The sequence below is a fragment of the Nasonia vitripennis genome, chromosome 3 (genome assembly GCF_009193385.2).
Source record: "Nasonia vitripennis strain AsymCx chromosome 3, Nvit_psr_1.1, whole genome shotgun sequence".
Taxonomy (NCBI): Eukaryota; Metazoa; Arthropoda; class Insecta; order Hymenoptera; family Pteromalidae; genus Nasonia; species Nasonia vitripennis.
Genome location: NC_045759.1, coordinates 21,003,648 through 21,019,494, shown reverse-complemented (window position 1 = coordinate 21,019,494; position 15,847 = coordinate 21,003,648). Strand labels below are relative to the sequence as shown.

At 37.3% G+C, this 15,847-nt stretch overlaps 4 protein-coding genes across 19 annotated transcripts; 2 read left to right on the top strand and 2 right to left on the bottom strand.

The window, feature by feature from the left end:
- Positions 1-31: 31 nt before the first annotated feature.
- Positions 32-2,160, top strand: LOC103315577 (thioredoxin domain-containing protein 9). Of its 4 annotated transcripts, XR_004344711.1 has the most exons (6): positions 68-214; positions 311-369; positions 538-729; positions 808-1,009; positions 1,087-1,471; positions 1,547-2,160. XR_004344711.1 is itself a non-coding variant. In XM_031927817.2 (5 exons), the coding sequence occupies exons 3-5, from the start codon at positions 553-555 to the stop codon at positions 1,347-1,349; spliced, it is 642 nt and encodes a 213-aa protein (XP_031783677.1). In that variant the 5' UTR covers positions 124-214; positions 311-369; positions 538-552; the 3' UTR covers positions 1,350-2,160. The 4 variants fall into 4 exon arrangements, 2 of the variants coding, with proteins under 2 accessions (XP_031783676.1, XP_031783677.1); XR_004227288.2 differs by lacking the exon at positions 311-369 and having other exon boundaries at positions 56-214; XM_031927817.2 differs by having other exon boundaries at positions 124-214; positions 1,087-2,160.
- Positions 1,478-6,088, bottom strand: LOC100116017 (copper chaperone for superoxide dismutase). Of its 2 annotated transcripts, XM_001600532.5 has the most exons (7): positions 5,751-6,088; positions 5,438-5,636; positions 5,173-5,365; positions 5,044-5,110; positions 4,780-4,961; positions 1,800-1,950; positions 1,478-1,636 (listed from the first exon to the last, which is right to left on the bottom strand). In XM_001600532.5, the coding sequence occupies exons 1-7, from the start codon at positions 5,763-5,765 to the stop codon at positions 1,634-1,636; spliced, it is 810 nt and encodes a 269-aa protein (XP_001600582.1). In that variant the 5' UTR covers positions 5,766-6,088; the 3' UTR covers positions 1,478-1,633. The 2 variants fall into 2 exon arrangements, with proteins under 2 accessions (XP_001600582.1, XP_008203366.1); XM_008205144.4 differs by having other exon boundaries at positions 1,487-1,950; positions 5,751-6,047.
- On the top strand, positions 3,754-13,044 carry LOC100115982. Of its 11 annotated transcripts, none has more exons than XM_031927789.2 (16): positions 3,754-4,439; positions 7,095-7,309; positions 7,544-7,645; positions 7,721-7,845; positions 7,935-8,118; positions 8,203-8,306; positions 8,379-8,495; positions 8,569-8,684; positions 8,765-8,831; positions 8,919-9,104; positions 9,175-9,346; positions 9,437-10,021; positions 10,410-10,567; positions 10,917-10,928; positions 11,020-11,182; positions 11,267-11,445. In XM_031927789.2, the coding sequence occupies exons 1-16, from the start codon at positions 3,902-3,904 to the stop codon at positions 11,282-11,284; spliced, it is 2,862 nt and encodes a 953-aa protein (XP_031783649.1). In that variant the 5' UTR covers positions 3,754-3,901; the 3' UTR covers positions 11,285-11,445. The 11 variants fall into 11 exon arrangements, 9 of the variants coding, with proteins under 9 accessions (XP_031783649.1, XP_031783652.1, XP_016838833.2 ...); XM_031927785.2 differs by having other exon boundaries at positions 3,756-4,439; positions 11,305-12,745; XM_031927787.2 differs by lacking the exon at positions 3,754-4,439 and adding an exon at positions 6,096-6,303 and having other exon boundaries at positions 11,305-13,044.
- Positions 13,014-15,771, bottom strand: LOC100113617 (UPF0547 protein C16orf87). 2 transcript variants are annotated; one of them, XM_016983350.2, is made up of 4 exons: positions 15,057-15,771; positions 14,584-14,635; positions 14,183-14,371; positions 13,014-14,054 (listed from the first exon to the last, which is right to left on the bottom strand). In XM_016983350.2, the coding sequence occupies exons 2-4, from the start codon at positions 14,632-14,634 to the stop codon at positions 13,824-13,826; spliced, it is 471 nt and encodes a 156-aa protein (XP_016838839.1). In that variant the 5' UTR covers position 14,635; positions 15,057-15,771; the 3' UTR covers positions 13,014-13,823. The 2 variants fall into 2 exon arrangements, with proteins under 2 accessions (XP_016838839.1, XP_031783679.1); XM_031927819.2 differs by lacking the exon at positions 15,057-15,771 and adding an exon at positions 14,710-14,843.
- Between the last annotated feature and the right edge of the window lie 76 nt (positions 15,772-15,847).

The window sequence follows — 15,847 nt, the reverse complement described above, 5'->3', positions numbered from 1 at the left end:
TTGTCCGCCTCAGTATAGATTTAGATAACTTATGCGTGCAGCTGCTTCGTAGCTCACTTCATGTCCGTCTGAGTAAAAAACTCAGATCTTGCGGTTGGTAAGCTTTGTGGCAACTTCATAACCAAAAACAATCATCTCCATTGAGAAAAAGTAAGCGAGTACAGAGTGAATCTCTTGCCATATAAGGTATCGAAGATACGTCTCCGCCGAGTTTGTAAGTCTACGTTTTTATACGTTTTTCTTGTATAAAGAGCAAGTTTTTTGCTATTAAATAAACTTTATCAATCTTTTCACGTTGTATTATCGTTAGTTCTAACCGGTTTATTAGTTTGACATTTACTTGGATCCTTGCCACTTGTGTTCTCCTTTGTGAGTCATAGATTTATTTCATTAAATTGGAGTTAATATATTAATTAATTAATTACAAACTGTGCAAACTAGTCTTTCAATTAGTAATTGATCAAATATATTATATTTCAATATGTATCATTACTGGTTTGTTGAAATATGTTAATATAAATAAACATTTGTTTCTAGCTAAATTCAACAAAAATGGAACAGATAATTCAGCAGAAAGTTGCAGAATTAGCATCTCATGTTGAGAGGCAGTTGGATTCTGAGATAGAGAAATTGGATAATTTGAATATCGATGATATTGAAAAATTACGTGAGAAGCGTTTGCAGGAGATGAAAAAGATGCAACAGCAAAAGCAAATATGGCTTTCATTGGTATGTATATATTTTAGCTTGTGGCCATTGCTTGATTTTCAAATTATTTTCAATGTATTTTTCTTTTGTATTTTATAGGGTCATGGAGAATATACAGAATTGAGCGAAGAAAAAGAATTTTTCGATACTTGTAAAAAGTCAGACAAAGTAGTTTGCCATTTTTACAAAGACGGTACTGAGAGATGTAAAATTGTTGACATGCATCTGAAAGTATTGTGTAAAAAACACATAGAAACACATTTCATTAAGTTGAATGTGGAGAAATGCCCCTTCTTAACAGGTAATTATAATTTTTATCTTAAATTAAAAAAAAAAAGGAAAAAAATAATGTCTGACTAAAATAAAAATTACTTTTAGGACGTTTGAAGATAAAAATTATTCCCACAATAGCACTAGTAGTAGACAGCAAAACAAAAGACTATATTGTTGGATTTACAGATTTAGGTAACTGTGATGATTTTTCTACTGAAATGCTGGAATGGAGAATTGCACACTCTGGTGCTATCAATTACAATGGTGACTTATTAAATCCACCTGATGTTACAAAGATGCAAAAGAAACCAGTATCAAAGAAAACTATCCGTGGAGCTGATTCTGATGACTCAGATTCAGATTATTAGCGTTAATTTCTAATCTTTGCGAAACATTTGCCTTGTGATATAAAGTATTCACAACATTTTCTGCTTTCTGCACTACTTAAATTTCGGTATTGTATAGTGAAGGTGTAAATTTTAAATTTAAAGTAATGCTTCTTTTATAACATTGTTATTGAATATCCTTTATATCTTTTTACACATAAAAAAATATTGCTCTTCAGTTGGGAATGATTACATAGAATGTAATTTCAAGTAAACTTCTGCACTTCTGGAAAATTCATGGTGTTATCAAACCTATTCAACCAGGTTCACTGAAATAAAAAAAGGAATTATGGGTTATTCTCTGAAAGCATTGCAAATTATGATAGCAGAAAAAAATAGATATAAAATAATTTAATAACTTTTATAACAAGACTATCATACAATGATAATAAATTAAAAACAACAAAATTAAACTTAGAGAATAATGCATACTGCATTGTTTGATATGACACCATTGCTCCCATTCTTCTGCTTGTTGATGCTTTTGTCCCTTTCATCCCACAAGGTAAGCCCATCACAAGCACAAATCTTTTTGGCATTTTGGAAAAGTCCTGATGATCTTGCAATTATGCCACAAGCTAATCTGTTACAAGCATCAACAATATATGTAATAATTATTTATATACTCTTAAGCAAATCTATATTATACTATGTAAAATAAGCTTTATTTGAAAAAAGTTTGAATAGAGTTTATGTTATGTTCTATTTTATTTATATATAATTATTCATAATTTTTTTTAGTATTTTGTACTTTATTTAAAATTGTTGTAATAAAATGACAAATATCACTTAATACTGTGTAAACTTGATGTTTTAAAAATTTTCATCTAAAAAAATTACATCAGTACGAGGTATATTATTGAAAAAATAATGTGTTAAAACTACATATAAATATTCAAGACATCAGAATTACGAGTACGAAAATCCGGTCCTACAGACCCGAAAGCAAGTTTTTACAGAAAAACAAAAGATTCCATTGCCTCTTCAAAAGGAAACCACGAAGCGTATCCCTCCGAAGTCTCGCTTCCGCGAGATTTCTTTTTATAATAATGGGTATCGTCGGCAAATCGAACGCACACAATGGATTCATGGTGGCAAAAACTATATATATATATATATATTAACGAATACTAATGCTTTACGCCTTCATCACGCGCGAACTATATCTATATTCGTGTGTGCATGTATATATAGATAGACTAGACACTGTACGTATATACCACGGACTTAGTATAGAGGGACGGTGCGCTAGCTCCGTTTACAGGCGAAGAGAGCCAAAAATGAGGGGAAGCTCTCCCCTTTTCTCTGCTTCTGTTCGTTCGGATTGTACGCATTGAAAGAACCTTCCGTGTACATGAGCTCAACACGAGTGAATTCCCGCTACGTAGGTGTGCAGCCTATACGAGATCTCGGCGGAATTCAAGCATCATAACAGAAGTGGACGCGCTGCTTTAATGCTATTTGACAGATTTCTTTAAGAATCATAATCAAAGAATGTATCAAAAATTAGTTTTATTTTTTTTTTTTGCCTTTTTAAGTAATGCTTACTTGAATAATGAGATATTTTTCTATTTTTGTTTAGATTTTTTTAATCGGAAAAGTTGCAACTATATGCATTACGCAAGTTTTAATAAGTATATTAATCAATCGGGTGCAGTTACGTTTGCAAGAAATCAAATAGATCCTTAAAGCAACTTGAGTATATTTTTATATTTTGGCATTTTCATATCCACTGATTATACATTGGAACGCATACATTAAATTTTGTTTAGGCGATATATTATATATACGCACATAATATAATGAATATTGCTTTATTCGATAATCACAGTAGCAAGTATGCCTATTTAAAGCCAGAGGTAAATAAAACCAACCAGAAATGACACTAATCAGTTTTAATATGAGTTTATGAAAAATTTAACTTATTTTTAATTTTATAATAGTTAATTTGAAAAAAAAAAATTGAATAAAGCACGTTAATAAAAATTATAATTTGTTCATACTTGTTTGTGTATATGCTATTGAAATATAGAATTTTTTTATCAAACATAAATGCAAATATGTTATTAAATAAGTATTTTTCATTGAATACGTTAAGGCAGCGTATCCACTTACGTACACGCGGAAATCAGGAGAACACCGAACGCAAGAACGGCGGAAAAGTGGGGTGAGCTTCCCCTCATTTTCGGACTCACTTTTCAGCGTAAACGCACCGTCCCTCTATATACACTGTATACTAAGTCCGTGGTGGCGTATACCTGTATAACTGTAAACAAGCATAGGTAGTAGTAGTACACTGTCCTGCCAGCAGACGGCAGGCAGCGACCCCCGAAAAACGCAGCCTCTCTACATCAGCCCTCATGGCGTGTATATTGTATAGTTTACACTCTACCGCCAGTAGCGTTCCGCCATTGGCAGTGTTAGCATCGGCCCATCGGCTCCAATTTTCTTTCCTTTCGGCCCCCTATATACATAATCAGTTACAGTGTTCCTTTCCCGAGCTCAGATCGCTGAATAAGCGATCTGTCGTGACGATGCCAGCGGTTACGCGTATCGAGGACTCATCGCAAGCAAGCACCGCGAACAACAACAAGAACAACGTCTCCAGCAAGATGACGAACGGAAAGCTTGATTCGTATAACCGCTGTAGCAATCCGTTTCGGATCCCGCAACACTTTAAGATGAGTGGGCTGCGTAACGTGCCGCGACTGATCCGTGAACGACTGGCACACGTGCACTTCGGAGCGAAAATATGCTGTAGCTGCCGCCACCGCGTCTACGCGATGCTCAAGGAACGTAAACAGCTAAAACCTTCTGTCAGGCTCAGGAACAGCTGCAACTTGGACAGAAGACGTTCCGAACAGCCGAAATCGCAGCCGCAGCCAAGTCAACAGCAGAGAAGGAGCGAGCCTCCTGTTCCTGTCGCGGCTGCTAGTGCTGTCAAGCAGGTGACGATGACGGTGACGGCAAGCAGCGAAGCTGATAAGAGGGCGATCGAGAGTTTGTTCAACGAGGATGAGCAGGATATAGCCGGTTCATCTGGAGCTAGCTGCGCGGTTTCTAACCTAGAAGGTAAGTCGACATGTTTGCCCGCGCTTTTTAGGCGTTCCCTTTCGGATGCATCTGCAGCGTTTCTCGCTCTCTGCCCTATGCGTTATGTTTGCTCCCCTCTACTTGTTGCGTTCCGTACGTCGTAGGGCGTGCATTTTGGAAACGGGCGGTGGGGGGGGGGGGGGGGGGAGGGGAAGAGAGCTCTCTAACTATACTATTTTCTCTGAATACTTTTCTTTGCGTCCCTAGATTTAGAGTTGAAATTCTTTTCATTTTTTTCGTCAAGATTACCTCGTTACAGCATTAATTGAGTATTTGTCCTCTACTTTAAATCTAATCAATATAATTGTCATTAGCATACCTTTTTCCACTGTTCCCATCAATTTTGGATGCAGGATCGTCACCTTTGCCAAGATCATCTGCCTTTTCAGTAACAACCAGAGACCTTCCAATAATATCGTCCACCTTGAGAAGATTATCCATTATTCTGAACGTAACTCTTCCTGTCTCATCTGCTACTACATTCCCCAGATCGCCAACATGCTGCATAAAAGCCAAGTTTGACATTTAACTCGCAAGGTAATCATTCTGAATTTTTAATGTCAAAAAATCAATTGTCTAATACCCTCTGTGTTGGCAAGTCACTTGGTCCTCCATGTGGTGCATTATTTGGATTAAAGTGGTCACCCACACTGAAGCAACAACAAAGCACATATTATATTCTTGAAATTGGTGTCAAAAGAGCATTAATTACCTTTCACAGCCTTTTGATATATCTCCACACTCGTGCACATGTAGGCCATGAGGGCCAGTACTTAATCCATCGATTGTACCATCTACTATACATCCATCTTTTGTCTGGACAAATCTTACTACTCCTCTGATTAAGTCACCAAAACTGTATCCCGAATTGCCTCCCAGCATTGATACAGCGCTAATATCAAACTCTACAACCAATAATGATCAGGAATTATACCTTTAATCTAAAAGGAATATTAACATTTAAATGTAAATCCCACCTCCATAACCCTTAAGTACAGCCTTTCTCCCGCTAGTCTCAATAATCTCTTGTATCTTCGAATGAGGTAAGTTTGTTTCAACAACGACTGATCCTTGTTCAAAATATATCTGATAACTATTTACCCCCTCCACTTTCGACAGTGCACTCTCCACGGCATTAACGCATTTCTGGCATGTCATCTGCACGTCAAACTCGATCTGAAAGACGAAAATTAGACGTTTATCACCTACAGTGTCGCACCCACGCACACATCGCAATTCAGCGGTCAAAAACGGCTTTCCCATGCCAAGAAAACTTGCGCGACAACTCACCTTTGTCGAAGTCATGTTTTTTAATGATTGCGCAGGAGAAAACGTGAGATATACGCAAATACGTGTATATGATACAGCAACTTTCCGCACTGTGCGCACACAAGTTAACCTCCCAGTGGCCCGGTATGCTATATATCAGAAGCCAGCAAAATCAGTCTTTCCTCGGTTGTGCGTCGATGTTTTTTCGAAAGAAAAAACGAAGCGAAACTCCCGCGTGCGTTCACTATCAGAGACTGCCGGGCAACAATAATACAATCTATAGACACACCAACGGTCGGAATGTAGTAGGTAGTTGTGGCGTCGCGCCGGTATAAGTATAGTCAACAATCGATTCCTCGAAGAGAAGCCGCAACGTTGCCGCAGTACTTACCAGTTACCACGTGCGCTCTTCTCTCTCTCCTTCATTCGTATATTGACTACTTGACTAGTGAGTAGTGGGTATAGTGCAGACCAGTAGCGTGTGTTTACTCGCATTTTTTTAATGATCCTAAGACACCGGTTGATCTGCAGAATGTCGAGCTCCTGGAAAATCTCTCGCTCTCCCAGCTGATACGTGAGTAAATTTTATACACGCGTATATACTCGTACAAATTCGCGAAATATTTGCGAGATTTTTAGCCTGTCGTTATAGACACCGTGTCTATGTATAGACAGCCGATATCGCAGGGAGGAAAACTCTCAAGGCGTCGTTTAAAGGTATACCCTCACGCTGAATCTTTTATCATCTTACCGACATCGATTTCAGCTCTCGCTCTCTATCTCTCTCTCTCTCTCTCTCTCTCTAGCTACATTTCTCGCTTCTTTTTTTCTCCTTTACACATTTCCTTCCGCTGAGAGGGAGAGAGAGAGATAATCTCGTAATTTCGGCAACGCTGGAGCCGCCGTCAGGCTTTTAAATTCGCTAGTGTATGTGGTGGGTACACCCTACACCCATAGGTAGATACGCATACGCTTAGACAGTCTAGGCGGAACTATAGTGCTAATCTATAGAGCGCGATGAAGCCTCTCGACTAAGTAGTGCAGCATACCTTCGTACATCTTGTCGTCTTGTTTTCGTGGCGTGTGTGTGCGTGTGCGGTAATATAATTGTAGCGCTCTCACCGGCATTGTATCCCTACGTTCAACGACACTCGGGAAGATGTCGTCGATTTTTACGAGTAGTGCTTACATACCGGTAGGATGATTCCTGTGAGACAATGCTGATGTATAGCCTCGAGGATCACTCGTCGTCGTCGGCGTCGTCGTCTGTGAAGCTTCTTTCGGGTACAGCGGCTTGGTTTTTGTTGGAGGGTTATTAGGCTTGCTCCAGGTGTACTAATGGCTTTGTTTACTGAAATTTTATAGTTGAGTCGAGTGCGCTGTTGGTTCACGCCATGTCGAGGCGCAGCAGACCTCAGCCGCAGCAACAGCAGCAGCAGCAGCAGCTGAGTCTGGCCGAGCCAGAAAAGGAGGGTCCTGTCAGGCAAATCTGCTGCTTTTGCGGTCTGACCGAGGACAATGAGGTGGAATTTGGCAAGTTTTATCATCACCGTGGCATTGTCACCCACTACTATTGTTTGGTGAGTTATTTAGTGTCGAGTTACATGCATGAGATCTGGAATGTTTGTGGTTAAGAAAGTGGCTTGAGTTGCATCAGACTGAAGCAGTGTGTGTGCAACTTCTAGAATAGCAAGCGTAAACTTTGTAACAAAGAATTTCATTACACATTAACAGCAGAGATGGATCTTGGATATTTTTATAATTGCAAATTAATTTTATACTTTTTTATTAGAATATTTTATTTTTACTTTCAGCTTTTATCCTCCAATATGGAACAGAAAGGAAATGACGACGAAGGAATTCTAGGATTTTTAGCAGATGATATACAGAAAGAAATACGAAGAGGAAAAAGACTTGTAAGATATTTTAAATACATTTTATTCTGTAAATCATGACAACGGTAATTTCTAATAACGAGCTTGGTTTTTAAGGTGTGCTCTTATTGCAAAAAGAATGGGGCAACTTTGGGATGCTGTAATGCAAAATGTAAACGTATTTTCCATTTTCCGTGTGGTTTAAAGGCTGGATCTTTACATCAGTTTTTTGGAGAATTCAGGTAAAAACTTGATTCTTGTATTTGAAATTTATTAAGTATAACTTTGAGTATATTGATAAGCACTAACAGTTATTATTTTCTGCAAATAGGTCCTACTGTATCAATCATAGACCAAAACAAAAGATTGATGACAGAGTTAAAAAAGAAATCGAAAATATGAAAAACATATTATGTTACATTTGCTATGAAGATGTTGCGCCATTAGATAGCAATGGAACACTGTGGGCGCCATGTTGTAAGAAAAATGCCTGGTTTCATCGCAAATGTGTTCAAGTTAGTTTTATTTTTATAAAAGTTATTTGTTTTCATGTAATAAAATGTATTATATTTCTTTATGAATACTATTTTAATTTTTAGCAACTTGCTATGAGTGCAGGATACTTCTTCAAGTGCCCACTGTGCAACAATAAAAGAGAATTTCAAACTGCCATGTTAGAGTATGGAATATATATTCCAAGACAGTAAGTATAAATGTATATGTGTATTGATGTTTACTTTTTATTATTTACTAATTTGTTAATTCTTTTTACCAGGGATGCATCTTGGGAACTCGTGCCAAATGCGTTTCAAGAATTATTGTACAGACATGATCGTTGTGATGCTGCTGCATGCTTATGTCCTAAAGGCAGGACGTATACCAGTAGTAACGCGTAAGTAGAATATTAGTTAAAATGTTCCACTTAAAATACTGCAATAATAATCAAGAATGTTAATAATTTACAGTAAGTGGGAGTTGATTTTATGCCGAATGTGTGGATCACAAGGGACCCATATCTTTTGTGGTGGGCTGAAATGGGTGAGTCCGGTATGGGAATGCCAAGAGTGTATTAGTATAACAAGTGAGTATTTTTTCTTGATCTTGGTCTTGTCAATGATTTTCAAAATCACATTTAATACTTATTTATCAAAATTATTTCAGAAAAATCCACTGAGAACATAGTAACGACTGATGATTCTACGACTAGGTCGAATGATATTCCTAATCAGTAAGTAATATGCCGAAAAAAGAACTGATAAAATGTGAGAAATTTTGTTTAATAGATTTATTTATTAATTTTTTTTTTTTTTTGCAGAAGAGAAACTACGCTTAACGTTACAATAAGAGAATCCGATGAAGATAGTGACTCCGATATTTCTGTCGGAAATGAATCCATACCATTAGAAACTAATTTAACTAACATTCCAGCTATTTTACCTGAAGTAAAATTGCGCCCTGGACCGCGATCATTTAAAATGCAACAAGTTCAGAAGTTACAAAGGTATGTTAAGTTTTATTAGAATTCTATAGTTGTATAAAAAACCTGTAATAATTAATAACATTTTTTTCAGCTCCGACGCTTACAAAGAAATCGTCAACCAATCTAACAATAGTCTCAATCATTCTAATACAACAGTTAATAATGCTGCTTCAAACAATGACGGTATTGCGACGCTTTCAGCTGTTCCCGCAAAAGTAAATAACGATGTTATTTGTATAGATAGCGACGACGAAGCTATTGAGGTGCGTTACAAAAAAAAAATCAACCAAAATGTTCTCGAAAAACTCAATTTGATCAATTATAATATTGATGTTCATTCGTAATTTTTCCAGATTGTTTGTGAAAATGTGACGAAAAGGCATCGTCATCAAAGCGAATTGGTTCGTGCGAGTACTAGTAACTCATCAAATTTCTCGAACCGAATGAATTGCGTTTCGCCAAAGGTCACGAACGTATTACCCGAAGAAACAGATGACTCCCCGTTTAACATAATAATTAGCAACGTCACCTCGCTGGCACCCGAGTTCTTTGCCAGCGTGCCTGAACCAACGGAAGAGGAAGAAATGGAACAAGGGGATTGCGACTTGCCGATCCAAGTGCCTGATACTCCTTCAACGAACGGGTTGAAAAGAAGTCACCCGAGTGACGAGGAAATCGAGGTTTTGATCGTGAACGAGGCGTCCAAGCGCGCACGCCTCGAGAACAATACAACCATAGATCATAATGTCGTAAATAGCTTACCCGAGAAGGTAACAAGTGTTATACAAAATGACGAAAGCAGCAGCTCGAGGATCGGCGGGCAAAATTCGGTGGAACCTGAGCTGTTGTCCAATGTAAAGGATAGCCCGAGCAAAACTGAAACCCAAGCTCTTGCATCAACAGGATCTGCGGACGAGGCGTCTTCCTCTCACGATAACGTAAGCACTACAATTCTTTACTTTTTAAATCATGAAAATTCCGTTGTAAGTTTTAGTTACTAAGAACACCGGTAGTTCAATGTTAATTCATTTAATATCGCTGCAAAAGTACCGAGAGCGAGACGCAAAGAGTGAGTAAGAGAGAAGTGTGATCATGCGATTATACAGTATGAAAGTTAATTATTCGAGTTCGTAAAATCATGTACATACACGTATGAGCTCTCATTGCCACACAGAAAAGGAATCGATATGGATTATTGTATGTGTAATATACGTTCGTTAAATTCACTTACACTGAAGTATTTATTATGCGCGGAGAGCATATAATTGCACGCGTGTATACACCGCCCCGTTCCATCTCTCAGTTTTACGCTTGGGGTTCTAACAGTGTCACGGGGATGCAGGCACGGGACCTGCGATACTTAACACCGATGGCCAATCCCGGGCAGAAGAAGCCGCTACCGCCGCCGACATCCAAGACGAACTACCAGATTCTCCTCAATCAGCTGACACGAAATGCCCAGTCGACCGACCCGAGCTTGCGATGTAAGTGTAAAATGAATCAGCGTGAGTGTGAATTTATTCCAGAATCGTTAGCAAAAATAGTTTTTTGTTTGCATCACGTTTCAGTATTTAAGTCCTGTTTTTTCGTCTCAGTTTTAAATTAATACTTATACGTTGTCACTTTCTATGATTAATCTAAATTTTTGTAAATCTATAACAGATTAATTGAAAATAGTTCTGTATGAAACTCAATTACTGTCTCAAAAAACTGGTTTTCTTCAAATAACTCTGTATAGGTCTAATCGCTTTTATACTTACTAATATAGTCCGGTTGTATGTTCTGAACCTTTCCCCGACATCCATCAATCTTCCATCACTGATCTATTGATAGTGCGCGAAAGCTGTGAGTATGATTGTGACAACAGATTGTGTGACGTGACCGAGTAAGATGTGCTAAATCCAATATAATTTGTTTTCATGTTCAATATTTTCAGTCGTACCGTTCTCGAAAATGGTTCAAGTTCCCATTGCAGCAGCGGCGGCGGCAGTGGCGGAAGCTCCAAATCAAGATTCTCCTCTGGTGATAGATCTGGATTGATTCCGGATTTCGTGCGTCTTAGCGATCTTAAGTTCAGAGTTTGCGGGAGCGATGTAGAAGTAAGAACTTTTCCTTCTATCTATTTCTTAAAAAATGTTTACAAGCCCGTAAATAAAAAATTAATTCTTTGTGGATTTGTACAGTGGATTTATAAATGCTGACGAATCCTTGTGATTTTCAGCTGTCGTATCGTACATGCCGGATTCAAGTCAAAATGAACGGTCTGCAAAGTAGTAACTCGACTACCTTGAACGATGCGAGTAGTGCTGCGACCGCTTTGGTGTCTTCATTCGCTGGATCGAATCAGCACTTATCGAGCGAAAAGAGCAGCAAATCATATCAGCTAATACTCTCTGACGACTCAACCGACGAATCCGACCGAATTCGTAGGTCCTTGAGAACCAGAAGTTTGAGGAGCTTTGTCTACGAAGATGACAACACGCTGCTAGAGTATCCAACATCCGCAAACGATGCGCTTAATAATGCCAAAAAGTCCCTGACGGTCACGGACAAAAGGCTCACCAGGAGCGATTGGAAAGAAAACTGGGACCCGGAGGTGTCAAGCTCGAGTAATAACGACTTCGATAGTGCGATAATAAGTAATAACAAGCAACCAGCTGCTAGAGACCTCAAGGATGGCGGTATCAATAACCGCGGGATATCGAGCAAAACTGAGGAACACAGTCTCTCGCAGTCCCAGAAGGAGGAGCCAAGCAACACACAGCGCTTGCTTCGCAGAAGTAATCGAATCGTACGGCATTTTCGATCTGTGCAGCAGTCAGAGTTAAATGGTCAAATCAATGGAGATTCTACGGACTCTAATACGACGACTTTCTCTCCTTCATTTGGTAAATCCAATCAGATGGCATCTGGCGACCAGTCCACCAGAAGCTCAAGATCGCTCAAGGTACTTAACGGCTCGTCGGACGTCACGGTGCAGCAGGACAGCAAGAAACATTTAAAGAATGTTGACATTGACGAGTTGAAATTCACGCTTACGAATAAAATAAACGGCGCGCACAATAACAATGATGTTCACATGGACGCGGACTTCAAAGTCAGTATAGATTTACAAAAGATAAGTAATCTTATAAGCGCCAAACCAGATTTATTTTTTAAAACTAAAAATAACGGCGTTAGGAGGCTGCGTGTTTACAGTGTGGATGAAAAGTTAAAAGTTGAATTCAAAACGGGGGAGACCAAGTTTCTAACCAAATCTCAAAGCTTCGATTGCCTTCTCGATGTTGCAAATGATGGGTTTTCTCACATCATGGGCAAAAGCAGAAGTTTGGATTGCTTGTCGAACATCGATAGCCATAACCTAATGCCGCTGACTGATTCAAAAGACTGTATGGAAATAAAAACGAGAAGAAGCCAACGGCGAAAAACAAGACAATTCGAGAAACATGAATGCGTTAGGTAATTCAAGCACGATATATGATGTATATTTTTTTTTACTTTTATCAATAACAAAAATGGTATTTGCATAAGCGCATCGAAGCTATGAGCTTACTGAAATAGTTCTAGTGCAATTTTGTTTTCTGTATCTGATGGTTATTGAATGATTCATGAATTTGTTCACGTGTGCTTCTGAAATAAACAACAACAACTATTAAGTTTAACTTATTTTTTTTACTGAATAGTGTTTTTTATTCGGTTTTCGTGATAGATTTATTAGCAGTTGTATTAATTATATCAAAAATGCCGTTTTTTTTACCACAAGTGAACATTGCTAATATTATGTAGATAGCATAGGATAAATCGTATTTAATTTTTAATATGTATTGTAAACAATTGTAATAAATTATGTATATTATAAAAAAAAAATATTTTTCCTTCCTGACTTCCATGAACCTTCATTCTGTACATTTTTGAAAAATTTGAGACAAATTAAATAAAAGACAATTTTTTTTATTGAAAACGTTCACATTTATTCATATTAAAAATTGCTTCGTTATAGAGCTTTCGAGTTGACTCTTTTTTTCAACTCTTTAATTTGTTATAGGTATATCTTCTGTTAAAATAAATGTACTATACAGAATCATAGTAAGGCAACGCTTATTTAACGTAAAGTAACAGCCTTATATAAAAGTATTACAACGCCTTAAATTTCTAAGTTTTCTAAGAAAAAACGTAAAATATACAATTATTATTGCAGTAAGATGAAGACTGAACGTTTTTAACAATATAATTGATGTTTGAGGAATTAATATCAAATACTGTTGTTGTATGCATTTTACAATTTTTAATTTAGAATAATTATTACCGTGTTTAAATTATTCTCTATTACAAAATTGTTAAAAACTGCAGTATAATGTGCCAAAGATAAAAGTAAGTCATGATAAATTGGTCGATGCTTGAGGAAATAACATCAATTAATAAAAAACTCATATACTCAATATATTTTACCAGCTTGTATTAAAATAGATCTATATCATTGACAAGCTAAATGATTTTCTATTGTACAATACAAGTAATTCAAGTGACTATACTTTATCTTTGCACCAATTTATCATGTAGTAATTGCATAGAATTATTTTTACCTAGTATATACAAGTCTAGTGAATCTAGCAAATTTATGTATGAATCATACATATAAACTTAGAAATTAATCGAGGTAGTCACCAAAAAAATTGGCAGAAGTCATATGAAACCAAATCAAAACCTTGTCATCACTCAAGAAAAAAACTTGACACTTTTTCACATAGGCTTCCAAGCAACAGTACTCATTTTGTTATTAAGTTCTTGTAGAATTAGTGAACACGTAAGCTGTTTCTCTGGAGATAAACTAGAGACACCTTCCATTTCATCATCATCATCTCCAGCCCCACTACTTCCACCTCCTTTTCCTTTGCCTTTTCCTTTCCTTTTCTTTTTCTTATTTAATTGGCGGCAGTCATTATCAGATCCTGTTTCAGCAGCTCTTCTCAACTATAAAACAAAATAATTATATTTGTTGAATGAATAGATGATAGTTTTTTAAATTGTTGTTAAATTATTTCTCTTGAACTCCAGTTATCAAAAATCAGCATGAATGATAAAAATAAAAAAATCCATACCTTAGCACTTTTACGTGTTTGTTTGTCATATTCAAGAGAATCATAATAATTTGGCTTCTCTCTCTTTATTCGATTAGTCCGTCTTGTCTTCATAGCACCACCCTCAGGACTGGGAGGGCTTTTAATGGAGTTTCTGCGTGCATTGAAAAAGGAGTGCCCACAGGGACAGGCTTTACAAGCAACAGGAACCTATGCATACAGTACAATAATAATAATTATGATTTAATCAATAGGTGCACCTCCATAAATAAAAAGGCCAAAATATGTTGAATACCACGCGAAAATTAATTGAGTAACAGTAATGTAAAACTAATTAAATTATCGTAATAATATTAATTCATTTTAGGTTAACAAATCTAATTAGGCGTCGAATACTTAAAGCATAAAAATGACAAACGTACCTGTTGTTCGCATTTTGGGCAGCCCTTGCTGATAGTCTTGGTCTTGGCCATTCTGAAATAATAATAAAAACAAAGCCGTTTATTCAAGCAGCTACTTATATCGAGAGCACAACAATCGGTCCCGACCACAGAAACGCTACAAGCCAATCAAGCAAAACTAAACTTCGCTCCTCGTATACAGTCGCTGACTTCATCAACTAATTCGCGGAGGAAGATTAGATGATTGGCTCGCGCACAGTAAAAGCGAAACTTGGCGTCGAAATTCAACGCGCATTATAGCTATAGATATATAGACCATTCTTTACACAAAAGCGATGTATGTACAATATGTAGGTAGGTATATACATAAGGCACTCTGTAGCGGTGCGAGTATATGTATATGTATACAGTAAAAGGCGCGCGGGACGAAAACAAAAAGGCAGTAAAGTAGGGAGCGATGCAAGAACGAGAAGAAAGAAAAAAATAAAACTTGCCTCTAAGAAAAATTGAACGTGACGACAAAGTCCGAATCAAGCTTGCATTCTGTGTTGACGCTGTTGGTCGATGGCTTCTTTTCGGCCTCACTGACGACACTGGAGTTCTGATTTAGCCGATGTTCTCTGCAACTACTTCGACGAGGAGAGAAAATGTTTTGGAGCAGAGAAGGAAACGGCTTCTGCTTGGCGACTCGATGAAGGTGGGCCGACTTGGAGGTTAGGAACACCAATTTCCTAACGATTCCCATTTGGAGTTTTGCCGAATGTTGAGAGAGTACTTGGCATCTAATATCGTCGAAGGCTCAAAATTAAATAATGCCGGTGACCTAACAACTGTGGGCCTTTCTCTTATTGAGCTCATTGAAAGGTGGGAGTAAAAGGGGGGGGGGGCATCATTAAAGGGCCGAATTTATGGTGCATCTTTTCTGGGAAATGCTGATATATATGTAAACAACGTGTTTTGATATATGTATGTACATACGTATGACTAAGGTTTGCTATTATCAAATGTTGGTAAACAAAGGCGTTGTATTATTGAATTTGAAATTAAACGCCAGTCTTGGTACTAATTTTCCATTGAATAAATCTTGGCAAAAATATGATATATATTTCGCTTTTAATTAAAAAAAAGAAAATATATTTTCTAAGTTTTCCAACTATAGATGGTAACGATAAAAGTACAATAACGCGAAAATCAGCAAAACTCTTCGAATTTCCCGCGGCTAAAATCGAATCGCAACCAGCTCATCCATCCGCATCAATATTCGCGCAGTTGGCTTATACATATA